General features: G+C 42.7%; 1 protein-coding gene across 1 annotated transcript; it reads right to left on the reverse strand.

Annotated features, from left to right (window-relative positions):
- Positions 1-6,384: 6,384 nt before the first annotated feature.
- Positions 6,385-15,030, reverse strand: c1qtnf6b (C1q and TNF related 6b). The gene is made up of 6 exons (XM_064957404.1): positions 14,777-15,030; positions 12,128-12,337; positions 9,054-9,119; positions 8,875-8,966; positions 8,369-8,462; positions 6,385-7,574 (listed from the first exon to the last, which is right to left on the reverse strand). The coding sequence occupies exons 2-6, from the start codon at positions 12,324-12,326 to the stop codon at positions 7,279-7,281; spliced, it is 747 nt and encodes a 248-aa protein (XP_064813476.1). The 5' UTR covers positions 12,327-12,337; positions 14,777-15,030; the 3' UTR covers positions 6,385-7,278.
- Positions 15,031-15,469: the final 439 nt, after the last annotated feature.

Raw genomic sequence — 15,469 nt, forward strand, 5'->3', positions numbered from 1 at the left:
GTGTGTGTGTGTGTGTGTGTGTGTGTGTGTGTGTGTGTGTGTGTGTGTGTGTGTGTGTGTGTGTGTGTGTGTGTGTGTGTCATTCTGTCTCATAGTATAAACACAAACTTCACTCTTTCAAAAAACGTCTTTAATACACAAAAGCGTATAGAATATAAACATCAATAGTATTCATGTATAAAACAAATAGCACATGTACTTATAAACACAGTTTCTCACCCATCGTTTTTTAAAGCACCAATTCACTGACATCCTTCCTTGAGATGATAAAAGTTTACTAGCGTTAGTGTGATCAATCAATCAATCAAAAACCTAAATAATTATATTCCTAATTGTGCCTATATTCTAATTAGCCATAATTCATTAAGAATCTCCTGGACTCCCTCTTGTTTAAGTTGGCTCCAGATAGAAGTTGCCCTTAGGTACAGATCTAGGATCAGTTTTGCCTCACCCAATCCTATCCTTAATCATCATTAGGAAGGACAATGCAACAACGTCTCCTCTTCACCCCCTGCTGACATCACCGATTCAAGTCATTATCCAGTCATTAGGTAGAATAGTCTATGTAATATTATGGCACATAGGGGCTGCTTATATTTGTCCTGTTTCATACATGTCCCCGTGTGGAGGCCAGTGGGAATGTGTTTCCTCCCCCTGAGACCCTCTCAGACAGTGAGGTTACAGATCAGCCACGTGTGGAGGCCAGTGGGAATGTGTTTCCTCCCCCTGAGACCCTCTCAGACAGTGAGGTTACAGATCAGCCACGTGTGGAGGCCAGTGGGAATGTGTTTCCTCCCCCTGAGACCCTCTCAGACAGTGAGGTTACAGATCAGCTCCGTGTGGAGGCCAGTGGGAATGTGTTTCCTCCCCCTGAGACCCTCTCAGACAGTGAGGTTACAGATCAGCCACGTGTGGAGGCCAGTGGGAATGTGTTTCCTCCCCCTGAGACCCTCTCAGACAGTGAGGTTACAGATCAGCTCCGTGTGGAGGCCAGTGGGAATGTGTTTCCTCCCCCTGAGACCCTCTCAGACAGTGAGGTTACAGATCAGCTCCGTGTGGAGGCCAGTGGGAATGTGTTTCCTCCCCTGAGACCCTCTCAGACAGTGAGGTTACAGATCAGCTCCGTGTGGAGGCCAGTGGGAATGTGTTTCCTCCCCCTGAGACCCTCTCAGACAGTGAGGTTACAGATCAGCCACGTGTGGAGGCCAGTGGGAATGTTGAGTGAGGTTAAAAGCCAGAGAGATTATTTTGCAACTTGTGTGGAGTGTAATATTTACTGTTCACTTTATTGTTTATTTCACTTTGTTTATCCATGTTTCCTCCCCCTGAGACCCTCTCAGACAGTGAGTTTACAGATCAGCTTTGGAGGCCAGTGGGAATGTTTCCTCCCCCTGAGACCCTCTCAGACATGTTTCAGCCCGTGTGGAGGCCAGTGGGAATGTGTTTCCCAATAAAGATCCCCTTGAATTGAATTCAGACAGAGAGTTACAGACACACGTGTGGAGGCCAGAGAAGAGAGAGACCCTCTCAGACAGTGAGTTACAGACACACGTGTGGAGAGACAGTGAGACAGAGAGACAGTTACAGATCAAGAGAGGCCAGAGAGAGAGTGAGTTACAGACAGTGGGAATGTGTTTCCTCCCCCTGAGACCCTCTCAGACAGTGAGGTTACAGATCAGCCAGTTTCCTCCCCACCCTCTCAGACAGTGAGGTTACAGATCAGCCACGTGTTTCCTCCCCTGAGACTCAGCCACGTGTGGAGGCCTGAGACCCTGAGACCCTCTCAGTTACAGATCACAGTTACCGGCCTAATGCTCTAACCGCTAGGCTACCCGTCACGCTAAAAGTAACTCTGTAACTCTATTAAAGCTTTTACAAGGAGAGAGAGAGAGACAGAGAGACAGAGAGACAGAGAGAGACATGAGACACAGAGAAGACAGAGAGACAGAGACACAGAGAGAGAGAGACAGACACAGAGACAGAGAGACACAGAGAGAGACAGAGAGAGAGAGAGACACAGAGACAGAGACACAGAGACAGAGACAGAGAGAGACACAGAGAGACAGAGAGACAGAGACAGAGAGACAGAGAGACAGAGAGACAGAGAGACAGAGAGACCGAGAGAGAGAGAGAGACAGAGACACAGAGAGAGAGAGAGAGACAGAGAGAGAGAGAGACAGAGACACAGAGAGAGACAGAGAGACAGAGAGAGAGAGAGAGTATAGAGGAGGAACTTGTTAAAGGTCTGTGTGTGTCTGCACCTGTATAACTCCTGGAACACTGACAACTGGTCCTTCCATTAAACAGGCTGTGCTTTACAAACTATCCCTCTGATACACTGAGTAGGCAGCCTTTCCCTTTAACAAACTGGGACTGGTTTATACTGTGTAACACAGTGAGGGGAATAGACAAACAGCTTGGTTGGAGGTAGAAACCAGTGCTGTGTTACCCCCTGCCGTTGACCCTGTGTGATTAAGTCCCTGATACATGCATACCATTACTCAACCTCTATTTCTAGTCCTTCCTCTCTCTCTCTCTCTCTCTCTCCTCTTTCCTCTCTCTCTCTCCTTTCAGGCCCTCTCTGTGTGTGTTTGTGTTGGCAACAGCCTCTTAAGCGCGGTAGGTAAAATCCCTACATCCAACAAGCCTGCCAAGAAAGGCTCACACACACGCACACACACACACACACGTGCGGGCACGCCAAACACACAAAGAGAGCAGGAGAGCCAAGAAAGCTTCACTCAGCTCAACCTCAGGGAGGAGAAGCTTTAGAAAACCCCAGGTCCTTTCTCCTCCCACACAATAAGATGTGCTGCTGTTACTGTACGTTAGTCGTTGTTATCATGCAGCTCTTCCTAATATGCTGTGTCTGAAAGGAGGATCCCATTTACATATATCTGGTTCACTTTAGGCCACAGAATGTTCCCACAGGAAGAACAACGCTGTTATACAGGACTCGGCAGCTCTTCCTCAGTTCATGCTACTCTACTGTAATGTTTACATTAGTTAGTTAGTTTGTTAGTTTACACTAGAAAGGGCCGATCTTAGAGGTCCTAACTTGAGGGGTTGTGACCCCTCTCTCACATCTGGGATACATTCTCAGAGACGTTCTGCCTTACCCTGTCTATCTCCCTATCTCCTTCTCTCTCATGAGAATGCAGTCTCCTCTCCTTCTTTCCCTCTCCTTTCTCTCATCCTCCTTCTTTCCCTCTCCTTTTCTCCCTTTTCGCTCCCTATTTGTCTGTCCTCTACTATTCTCCTCTCCCTCTCCATCTCCTTCTTCTCCCCTTCTCTCAGGGTAGTTCGGTCAGTCAGAGGTCTGGTTGTCATTAGCTTCCTGTTACTGACTTAAAGAAAAACAGCCCCGAGAGAGGACGGACGGACAAACAGAGGATGAGAGACAGAGAGAGGGAGAGAGAGAGCAAAAGAAGGAGGTCAGGGAGGCAGGGTAGCCTAGTGGTTAGAGCGTTGGATTAGTAACCAAAAGGTTGCAAGTTCAAACCCCCAAGCTGACAAGGTACAAATCTGTCGTTCTGCCCCTGAACAGGCAGTTAACCCACTGTTCCTAGGCCGTTATTGAAAATAAGAATTTGTTCTTAACTGACTTGCCTAGTAAAATATAGGTAAAATTAAAAAATTAAAATAAAAAAAGACAGAGAGAGACAGAGCGGGAGAGAGAGAGAGAGCAAAAGAGGGAGGTCAGGGAGAGACAGAGAGAGACAGAGATGGAGAGAGAGAGCAAGAGAGGGAGAGGAAGAGCGTGAGAGAGAGAGCAAGAGAGGGAGAGGAAAAGCAAGAGAGGGAGCGAGGAGAGAGCAAGAGAGAGAGTAGTGTTAGAGGGAGAGAGAGACAGAGATGGAGAGAGAGATAGCGAGGGTGTTAGAGAGGAAGCTGTGGCCGACTTTGACGCAGGGGGAAATCGGATGTCATTGATGTCATTGAAAACTCTCGCTAACTCTCCGCTTGAACCCTTGTCCAGAAACCTGTCTTGTAAACATGCCATGAGCATGAGATAATATACGTCATAGCCTGTCATAAGCCTGTCATACCAACTGCTCCCAGCCGCCCTCCCATCTAAACCTTGAACTCTAACAGCAGTAACTGCAGGAGTTTTATCAACATTCTTTCACAGGTAACATAACACCACAACTGGCTCATTTTATAGAGCATGGCGTTTATAGGATAGTGGGGCGATTCAAAGCTACTTTACTGTTTACCTCAGATGGAGTCGTTACTGTTATGAACTGGGTCCATGTCTTTAATGAGGGTATAAAAGGCTCTGCTGCTCAATACAGGAGAACTACACAACCGTCTAATAGAACTAATACAATGATTCCAGGAAGGAACAGGAGTTCTGCTGCTTTTCACTTTTACTGTAGCCTGGTTCCAGATCTGTTTGTACTGTCTCGCAATGGTCATTGTCATGCCAAACAGCACAAACTGATCTGGGACCAGGCTAGTTTTAGAGAGGCCGTATACCAACAACTCTCAGAGGACTCCTTGAAAGTGCATCTGCATTCGTAGAGGTGCGTAGGAAACAGAGCCATTGTTTGAGCGAGGTTATAAATGGTTGTGTTTTGGGGCACATAGTAAATACTAATAACCCAACCCACAATGCTTTCTGCTGTTCTGCCTCCTGGGTTTTGAGTGATATCCAGGAAATAGGTACTTACAGTACAACAGCCATAGGATGTACATCCCTATGGTACGCTATTACATTGGCTACAGAGCTACATTACACCACTAAAGCCTCTTCTAATTGGCTACAGAGCTATTGACTAGGGAATTACACCACTAAAGCCTCTTCTAATTGGCTACGGAGCTATTGACTAGGGAATTACACCACTAAAGCCTCTTCTAATTGGCTACGGTGCTATTGACTAGGGAATTACACCACTAAAGCCTCTTCTAATTGGCTACGGAGCTATTGCCTAGGGAACTACACTAGTAAAGCCTCTTCTAATTGGCTACAGAGCTATTGACTAGGGAATGACACCACGAAAGCCTCTTCTAATTGGCTACGGAGCTATTGCCTAGGGAACAACACCAGTAAAGCCTATTCTAATTGGCTACAATGCTATCTAGTCATGGCCTAACACACCAGCTGGTCTCTCCTCTATCTCCAGTTTAGCCCCAGTCCCTGTGGACCGAGGACAGAATTAGCAGTAATAGGAGAGATATGGTCGTCCATCTGGCAACCAATTCAACCATCACCATCCAAACCACACATGTTGTTGTTGTTTTTCCTCTCTTTAGCTTTTAGCTGGGTTTTTCATTGGAGCTGTCAAACAAAACTGATAATCCCAGACTGCACCCATATTCCCTACATAGTACACTACTATGACATACTAGGACACACCTTATATTCCCTACATAGTACACTACTATGACATACTAGGACACACCTTATATTCCCTATATAGTACACTACTATGACATACTAGGACACACCTTATATTCCCTACATAGTACACTACTATGACATACTAGGACACACCTTATATTCCCTACATAGTACACTACTATGACATACTAGGACACACCTTATATTCCCTATATAGTACACTACTATGACATACTAGGACACACCTTATATTCCCTACATAGTACACTACTATGACATACTAGGACACACCTTATATTCCCTACATAGTACACTACTATGACATACTAGGACACACCTTATATTCCCTACATAGTACACTACTATGACATACTAGGACACACCTTATATTCCCTACATAGTACACTACTATGACATACTAGGACACACCTTATATTCCCTACATAGTACACTACTATGACATACTAGGACACACCTTATATTCCCTACATAGTACACTACTATGACATACTAGGACACACCTTATATTCCCTACATAGTACACTACTATGACATACTAGGACACACCTTATATTCCCTATATAGTGCACTACTTTTGGCACCCTATTCCCCATGTATTGCAATACTAGGACATATTCAAATCTTGACAGTAATGAGGGTTTGTGTACTCTAACGGTGGGAAACAGGCAGGGATCAGGGGGTCAGGGTTTGACCTTTAACCTCTAGGTGAAAGATAGAATGCATCTGTTCAACCCGCTCAACTGACAATGGGGGAGTAATGGTTCTAGAAGGTCTGGTTTAGAATGGGCTTCTAGTTTGAATGTGTTTTTACAAATGATTGTTTGGTTTATATGTGTCTGATACAGTATGTGTTGTATTGATCCAATGGAATTCAGTACTTTCAGGTTTTGGTGGTATCGGGTTAGGGTAAGGCCAGCCGGGATGCAGAACTTTCCAAACTGCATTCAGCAACAGTACCGTGTTCAGGACATGACAACAACAACAGTTCAGCTAAAGCAAAGACCAACTGGCACCCAGACTAGTGATAAAACGCTTTAGGTAACACAAATCTATACAAATATTTACATGTTACAAGCTGCTCTGCAACTTAAAGTAAATCTCTATAAAAACACATAACACTGAGTTATCAATATATATATCAATACAATCTTGCATTACTTACTCAACAATCTCTATATATTCATTTGATATGGCTGGCATCTTCTCCTTTTTCACTTTTAAAGCTTTCCTCGAGGTCACCTTGGCAACAGTTCAATGCAGGGTCCATTCAAGTCTTGTCCCAAAACCACCCTATGAGCAAAAGACATTGAAAAGACATTGAAAATGTCTTTTTGGTCCAAAAAAATATGTTGAAAAGACGTTGAAAAGCTTAAAAAGTTATGTAATTTCAACCAATTTTTCTCACTGGGACTACACAACACTGCAACACTGCACAACACTACCCACAATCCTCCCCATTCAAAGTATTTGAGAGGAATACATCGTGAGGCAGAGGAAAACGTGTGCGCAGGTCATTTGTATCATTGGCTGCTTTAGGAGCAACGGAAGTACAAACAGAATCCAACCCAGAGTTTCCATTTGGTGAGCACTGAAAGCACCAAAAAGGAACAATCAAAATCAACCCAGAGTTTCCATTTGGTGAGCACTGAAGGCACTACAAAGGAACAACTAAAATTTCCATTTGGTGAGAACTGAAGGCACTGCAAACGGACAACCAAAATCAAACCAGATTACATTTGAATTTGGTGAGCACTGAAGGCAATATAGGCACAAGCAAAACCAAAAATCCAACACCGGTGCAAGTTCCCTCTCTTGCTTCTTTCCTCCTTCTTCATCACTGAACTTTAGGCATGATAAAACGACCAAAATCCAACACAGAGATTCCTCCCCCTCCCCCTCTTCCTCCACTCTAATCACTGGACACTAGGCGCCACCAGGTATCCATTAAAGGTAATATAGACGTCCACGTCATCACTATAGACGGCGTTCTCCCTCTCCCTCTTGTAGAGCCTGACCCAGACCTCGTCGTTCAGCGCCAGGTCCATCATCACACTCTGACTCTGCATGATGGACCTCTCACTGGGCTGGGCATACAGGATCACCTGCTCTTTATCGTTGTGCATCAGGTGGAGGTAGGTCTCCTTGAAGTTCCACGTGTGGATGTTCACGTTGAAGAAGTAGATACCTGGTACGAAGCAGTAGAATTTACCTTCAGAGAAAGGAGGAGAAAGTGATTAGTTAGTGTTAAGAGTCAGGCGTTTTAATGCTGGGCTGGAACAAAAATACTGCAAATAAGTGATGTTGAAGATGTTGATCCTGGGATGAAGCAGTAGAATTTACCTTGAGAGAAGAGAAAGTGTTAGAATCAGGTGTTTTTTTTAAATTATTAGTGCTGGGCTGGAACAAAAGCCTGCACCCTAGAGACATCGGAGTAGTAGTAGACGCACAGACGTAGAAGTAGAATTTACCTTTGAACATGTGGGAAAAAGTGTGTGGGGCCTCCTGAGTGGGGTAGTGGTCTAAGTCACTGCATCACAGTGCTAGAGGCGTCACTACAGATCCGGGTTGATACCTGGCTGTATTGCAGCCGGCCGCGACCGGGAGACCCATGAGACGCCCCAGAGTTGTCCGGGTTAGGGGAGGGTTTTGCCGGCCGGGATGTACTTCTCCCATCGCGCTCTAGCGACTCCCGTGGCGGGCCGCACGCCGACTTCGGTTGCCAGTTGTACGGTGTTTCCTCCGACACATTGGTGCGGTGGGCTTCCGGGTTAAGTGAGCAGAGTGTCAAGAAACAGTGCGGCTTGTCAGGGCCGTGTTTCGGTGGACACATGGCTCTCGACCTTCGCCTCTCCCGAAGTCCATACGGGAGTTGCAGCGATGGGACAAGACTGTAACTACCAAATGGATATCACGAAATTTGAAAGAAAAAGAGGTAAAAAAATAAAGTATAAAATAGCGTGTGTGTGTGTGTGTGTGTGTGTGTCCTTGTGGTTCTTCAATTACCTTTGAACATGTTGAAGTGCTCGTAGAGGTTGACAAAGACCGTGTCAAACACCAGGGCCTGGTAGTAGTCTATAGAGTTTCCATTTGGTGAGCACTGAAGGCATCAAAAAGGAACTTGATCACATCAACCCAGAGTTTCCATTTGGTGAGCACTGAAGGCACTACAAAGGAACAACTAAAATTTCCATTTGAGAATGAAAGACTGCAAACGGACAACCAAAATCAAACCAGATTACATTTGAATTTGGTGAGCACTGAAGGCAATATAGGCACAAGTCAAAAAAAATCCAACACCGGTGCAAGTTCCCTCTCTTGCTTCTTTCCTCCTTCTTCATCACTGAACTTTAGGCATGATAAAACGACCAAAATCCAACACAGAGATTCCTCCCCCTCCCCCTCTTCCTCCACTCTAATCACTGGACACTAGGCGCCGCCAGGTATCCATTAAAGGTAATATCACTTGTTGTTCTCCCTGGGAGCCTGGTAAGCGCCAGGTCCATCATCACACTCTGACTCTGCATGATGGACCTCTCACTGGGCTGGGCATACAGGATCATGCTCCTTAGGATCACCTGTGCATCAGGTGGAGGTAGGTCTCCTTGAAGTTCCACGTGTGGATGTTCACGTTGAAGAAGTAGATACCTCATTTTTCCCTGGAAAGTGATTAGTTAGTGTTAAGAGTCACCTTTATCTGGAACCTGCAAATAAGTGATGTTGAAGATGGATCCTGGGATGAAGCAGTAGAATTTACCTTGAGAGAAGAGAAAGTGTTAGAATTAGGTCTATTTTTTTAAATTATCTCCCTATATATCTAGATCTATATAATATAGTTATCTCTATATATATAGTCTTTATATAGTTAGTCTCTATATATATATCTTTATATAGTTAGGCTATAAGTTAGTCTCACCCTAGAGACATCGGTTAGTAGTATACGGACGTAGAAGTACTTTATATACTGGGAAAAAGTCTTTATATAGTTAGTCTCCTGAGTGGGGTAGTGGTCTAAGTCACTGCATCATAGTGCTAGAGGCGTCTTTAGATCTTTATATAGTTAGTTTATATACCTGGCTGTAGTTAGTCTATTTACCAGGGAGACCTATATTAGTCTTTACGCCCCAGAGTTGTCCGGGTTATAGGGATATAGTTAGTCGGGATGTACTTCTTTATATCGCGTCTTTATATAGTTAGTCTTATATATTGTCTTTAGTTAGTCTCTATATAGTTAGTCTTTATATAGTTAGTCTCTTTATATAGTTAGTCTCTATATAGTCTTTATATAGTTACTATATATATAGTCTTTATATAGTTAGTCTCTCTTATATATATAGTCTTTATATAGTTAGTCTCTATATATAGTCTTTATATAGCAGTTAGTCTTGTCTATATATAGTCTTTATATAGTTTGTCTCTATATATATATAGTCTTTATATAGTTAGTCTCTATGGTCTTTATATAAGTCTCTGTATATACCAAATAGATATCTCTATATATAGTCTTTATATAGTCTCTATATATAGTCTAAATAATATAGTATAAAATAGCGTGTGTGTTATGTGTCCTTGTGGTTCTCTATATATAGTCTTTATATAGTTAGTCTCTATATATGTCTTTATATAGTTAGTCTCTATATAGTCTTTATATAGTTAGTCTTTAGTCTTTATATAGTTAGTCTATATAGTCTTTATATAGTTAGTGTCTATATATAGTTAGTCTATATATGTCTTTATATAGTTAGTCTATATATAGTCTTTATATAGTTAGTCTCTATATATATAGTCTTTATATAGTTATCTCTCTATATATATAGTCTTTATATAGTTAGTCTCTATATATAGTCTTTATATAGTTTTCTCTATATATATAGTCTCTTTATATAGTTAGTCTCTTTATACCTGGGGATATATAGTCTTTATATAGTTAGTCTCTATATATAGTCTTTATATAGCTAGTCTCTATATATAGTCTTTATATAGTTAGTCTCTATATATATTGTCTTTATATAGTTAGTCTCTATATAGATTGTCTTTATATAGTTTGTCGCTATATATATTGTCTTTATATAGTTAGTCTCTATATATACAGTTAGTCTCTATATATATTGTCTTTATATAGCTAGTCTCTATATACATTGTCTTTATATAGTAAGTCTATATATATTGTCTTTATATAGCTAGTCTCTATATATATATTGTCTTTATATTAGTCTATATATATAGTCTTTATATAGTTATATATATAGTCTTTATATAGTTAGTCTCTATATATATATAGTCTTTATATAGTCTTTATATAGTTAGTCTCTATATATATAGTCTTTATATAGTTATAGTATTTATATAGTTAGTCTCTCTATATATATAGTCTTTATATAGTTAGTCTCTCTATATGTATAGTCTTTATATAGTTTGTCTCTATTATATATATATATATATAGTCTTTATATAGTTAGTCTCTCTATATATAGTCTTTATATAGTTAGTCTCTATATATAGTCTTTATATAGTTAGTCTATATTCATATAGTCTTTAAATAGTTAGTCTCTATATATATAGTCTTTATATAGTTAGTCTCTATATATAGTCTTTATATAGTTAGTCTCTATATATGTAGTCTTTATTTTAGTTAGTCTCTATATGTATAGTCTTTATATAGTTAGTCGCTATATATATTGTCTTTATATAGTTAGTCTCTATATATACAGTTAGTCTCTATATATAGTCTTTATATAGTTAGTCTATATATATATAGTTTTTATATAGTTAGTCTCTATATATAGTCTTTATATAGTTAGTCTCTATATATATAGTCTTTATATAGTTAGTCTCTCTCTATATATAGTCTTTATATAGTTAGTCTCTATATATATATAGTCTTTATATAGTTAGCTTGTGCCTCTTTTCTGACCAAACTTTGATGTTATTAATACCAATCCTCTCACACACCACTGTGCTTGATTATATGAGGCTGTATATGAGGGTGTGTATTTATCTGTGTGTGTATTTATCTGCCACATCATCAGGTTCAGTGCCAGGTGAATACTGCCTTCTGGGAGCCTCCCACCCTCCCTCGCTCCCTCCCTTCCACCGTCCCTCCCACCGTCCCTCCCTCGCTCCCTCCCTTCTACCGTCCCTCCCTCCCAACGTCCCTCCCTCCCTCCCACCGTCCCTCCCTCACTCACCCTAAACAATGATTTCAATGAATCTAGAGTTTTTTTCAGATTGTGTGTATGTGCATGTCCATGTGTGTGCCACGCTTCTAAGTGAGAGAAACGTAACTCCCTGTTGTTTTTGGGATAGGGTCAGGGGTCAGCTAAACCTGACATGGAATCTCTATCACAGAACACAGATGAAACCATAACCACACACACACCAGATGAAACAATACATGACATGTCTCCTGGACTATTTTAGAGGAATAAGGCTTAGAGATTTAACACAAGGTCTTTATCTCTTTGTGTGTGTCTGTGGTGTGTGTGTGTTCGGTTTGATTCCCTGTGTCTTCTGTGTGTGTTCTTTTGTTCTTTAAGAATGCTGGCCTGGCTGATTACTGATCCTGCCAAGTGTCTTCTTTTCAATAAGCTGTTACATCCTTATAAAGGCTGGTTTTGGAGGACTGGCTTGGGAAACGTTGCTCTAAGGCAATGCCTATATCTCATCTTGTCTGTCGGGATGTTTCTTTGTACTGTACCTTTGAGGTTGGTCATCTAAGATACTGATAATGTACTGGTGTGTGTGTGTGTGTGTGTTGTCCCTTACCTTTGAGTATGGTCATGTTGATGTAGGTGTGGACCTCTGGCGTGGCGGCAGCGTGGTGGGCAGGGTGTGCAGCAGAGGATTCTGGGGGCTGCAGGGGGTCGCAGCATCGTCTGCACAGTCTTGGTGGAGGTCTGGAGGGGGAGGGGATGGACGAGGCCAGGGGGAGGAGCAATAGGACGGACAGACACACCCCCAACATGATGACCACACCTGAGGGAGAGAGAGATAGGGAGAGCGAGAGGGGGAGAGGTAGAGAGAGAAAGGGAGGGAGGGAAATAGGGCGAGAGAGAGAGCGAGAGAGAGAGAGAGATGAGGGGAGAGAGAAGGTAAGGTAATGAGTGAGATCAGGGACAGCTGGATGTGTTGGTATTGGCTCATGTACGGGCCATGATCACTTCTCTTTAGTGTGTGTGTGTGTGTGTGTGTCACTCCACCTACCTGCTCACACCTGCTGTATTAAACATGAAGACATTACCTCCGTATTACCACATCCACTCTGTACATGTAAACATTACCAAACAACCATATGAAAACATTAACATTGACTGCCAGCCATGTCCACATGAGCTCACGGTTGGACACACACTTCCAGTGTCTGAACAAGACATCTGTTAGTGGGACAGGTCACCAAGCCCAGTAAACTCTCCAGACCTGGGTGAATCAATCATTCTCTCTCTCTCTCTCTCTCTCTCTCTCTCTCTCTCTCTCTCTCTCTCTCTCTCTCTCTCTCTCTCTCTCTCTCTCTCTCTCTCTCTCTCTCTCTCTCTCTCTCTCTCTCTCTCTCTCTCTCTCTCTCTCTCTCTCTCTCTCTCTCTCTCTCTCTCTCTCTCTCTCTCTCTCTCTCTCTCTCTCTCTCTCTCTCTCTCTCTCTCTCTCTCTCTCTCTCTCTCTCTCTCTCTCTCTCTCTCTCTCTCTCTCTCTCTCTCTCTCTCTCTCTCTCTCTCCTGGCATCAGGCTTGGGTTAACACACTAGCGCTGCTTAGCTCTACAAACCCAAACCTTAACCACACTGCCAACCTGCTCCCATACCTTTTTACGACAATCTAGACTTTGCAACTTGGCAGGCTAAGTTTTCTCACTTCCCTGGTGTCTGAATGATCCAGACACATCAGGAGGTATCAGTTAGACATGGACACTACGTAGCATCACAAACCGTTACCTGAATAAACCTGGTAATTCCTGCTTGAGGAGAGGAGAGGTGAGAAACCCACTTGGATTTCACTACTGACATTTACGACCAGTTTGAGTCCACAGTATTTAGAGAAGGGTTTGGCTCGGGGGTTGAGAGAGACACATGTTGAGAGTTTAGAGTTGGACAACACTGTAGAGGATGGATTGGAGGAAGGGAGAGAGAGAGAGAGAGAGAGAGAGAGAGAGAGAGAGAGAATGGATGAGTGTTTATGTGTGTAGGGGAGTATGTGTGCATGCAAGCATGTGCATTTACTGTATGTGTGTGCGTGCGCGCGTTCGTGTGCAAGCACTGTGTGTGTGTGTGTGTGTGTGTGTGTGTGTGTGTGTGTGTGTGTGTGTGTGTGTGTGTGTGTGTGTGAGAGAGAATCAGAGCGACAGAGCGATAGGGCCAAAGAGGAAATCCCTGGTGTTTTACACAACTCCTGGAATGTTAACATTCTTTAAAAAGACGGATCAATGGTGAGAATGATGGATGGGTGAAAGGATGATGAGAAAGAAGGGAGGAAGCTTTAGTTTCCCTCTGTGGGAAGTTATGAGATAACCTACGTTTTACAGTTTGATCATTCCCTGCTGGGCACGATGGCGTGCCAATATTGATAAACAGTAACACTAGTACCAAAACAACAGGACTGAAAGGCTGCACATGTTTATTTTACATTATTAGAAACAGAGAGAGAAAATGAGTCCAGGTGATTGAGACTGTCAGTCATTGAAGAACCCAATAGTTCAAGATCTCATTATCCACCACACATTTTTCTTAAACTGTTTTTGCAAAACATTGGTGGGGCCCCTGCTTTGTTGCTGTTGGAATCGCAGATTTTCCTTTTAAATGTCTTTGGCATCTGTCATCATACTTTAAAGTAATCAGTTATAACTTAATACGTTATAGGTCAGTAGTTCAGCCAAGTTCAAAAGACAACAAATAATATACATATATATTCTATACATCAAATGCAAATGTTCCGTGTTGTATGCAAATATTTGTATAGCCTACTGAATATGTTGTTCGTATTCGCATGACAATGTTATTCTGTCAACATTATAGAATTGACCCAGAGAGAAAAAACAGACGCCTGAAGTACCCGGTAGTCTTTCTGTCAGAATGGATTCATTCTAGCAGCCACGTCCACAGACGCACAGACTACATTTATGTGGAACACATCCTCACACAAAGCTTAAGAAAATCATTACTTGTAGCAACGTGCATCTTCGAAAATATTATTCTCGTTTCCATTCAGGCGCAAATGCACCGAACACTGCTGAATTGGCTTCTGTTGAGAGTAATTTATTATTTATTTCCAACGGGGGAAAAATACATTCAATGGGGAAGCAAGCGGCAAAAAAAAAAACGTGTTCTGCATCCACGTGCATTCATGGAAACAATTACTTGACTTGTCAGCAATAGATATAACCATGTCATTATACAGTTTCCATTTGACAAAGTCGTGATTCACTTACCTTGAGTTCCTCCTGGCGATGCTCGCGAATGTATTGGTGTTGAGGATCAGCTGTGCGCGAGGAAAATGTTGTAACGGGGTAAGAAACTTTACTCAGCCTCTCTCTCTCCTCAACACGCTGTAGATCGCTTGCTTTCCCCTCCCTGTCTTCTCTCCCTCCTCGCTGATTATAACTCATCCTCCCTTTCTCTCCTCTCCCTCCATCCCTCCACCCCTCCCTGAAGCACACATCCATTACTAAGACAAGTCTGCATCGTGCTACTCTCTGTCAGAATGGTTCAGCTGTACACTAAACCTCCACCAGAGCGCATTTATCATCGTCTTTATCACACGTTCTTCTCTTTCTTCTTCATGCCTGTCTGCCAAGTAGACGTGTGGAGTCTATGCATTCGTGTTTCTGTGCCAGTTAAAACATTTCCCGCTTTAACTCGGGGCTCCCGAGCACAGACACCCTGGTTCTAACTATTGTCCAGGCTGTATCACAACTCGGGGCTCCCGAGCGGTCTGAGGCATCTCGGTGCTAGAGTAGTCAGCACAGACACTCTGGTTCTAACTATTGTCCAGGCTGTATCACAACCGGCCGTGATTGGGAGTCCCATAGGGCGGTGCACAAGTGGCCCAGCGTCGTCCAGGTTTGGCCGGTGTAGGCCGTCATTGTAAATAAGAATGTGTTCTTAACTGACTTGCCTAGTTA

Source organism: Oncorhynchus masou, chromosome 5 (assembly GCF_036934945.1).
Source record: "Oncorhynchus masou masou isolate Uvic2021 chromosome 5, UVic_Omas_1.1, whole genome shotgun sequence".
NCBI classification, from domain to species: domain Eukaryota; kingdom Metazoa; phylum Chordata; class Actinopteri; order Salmoniformes; family Salmonidae; genus Oncorhynchus; species Oncorhynchus masou.

Bases quoted from the DNA above. Each gene is read 5' to 3' on its own strand.
- c1qtnf6b (XM_064957404.1), bottom strand. From the start codon at position 12,326: ATGTTGGGGGTGTGTCTGTCCGTCCTATTGCTCCTCCCCCTGGCCTCG. The intron at 8,967-9,053 runs GTGACTCTTAAC...TGGAACTTCAAG, and splicing joins TTTGCAGGTTCCAGATAAAG to GAGACCTACCTCCACCTGAT. The intron at 8,463-8,874 runs GTGATGATGGAC...TGATGCCTTCAG, and splicing joins CCATCATGCAGAGTCAGAGT to TGCTCACCAAATGGAAACTC.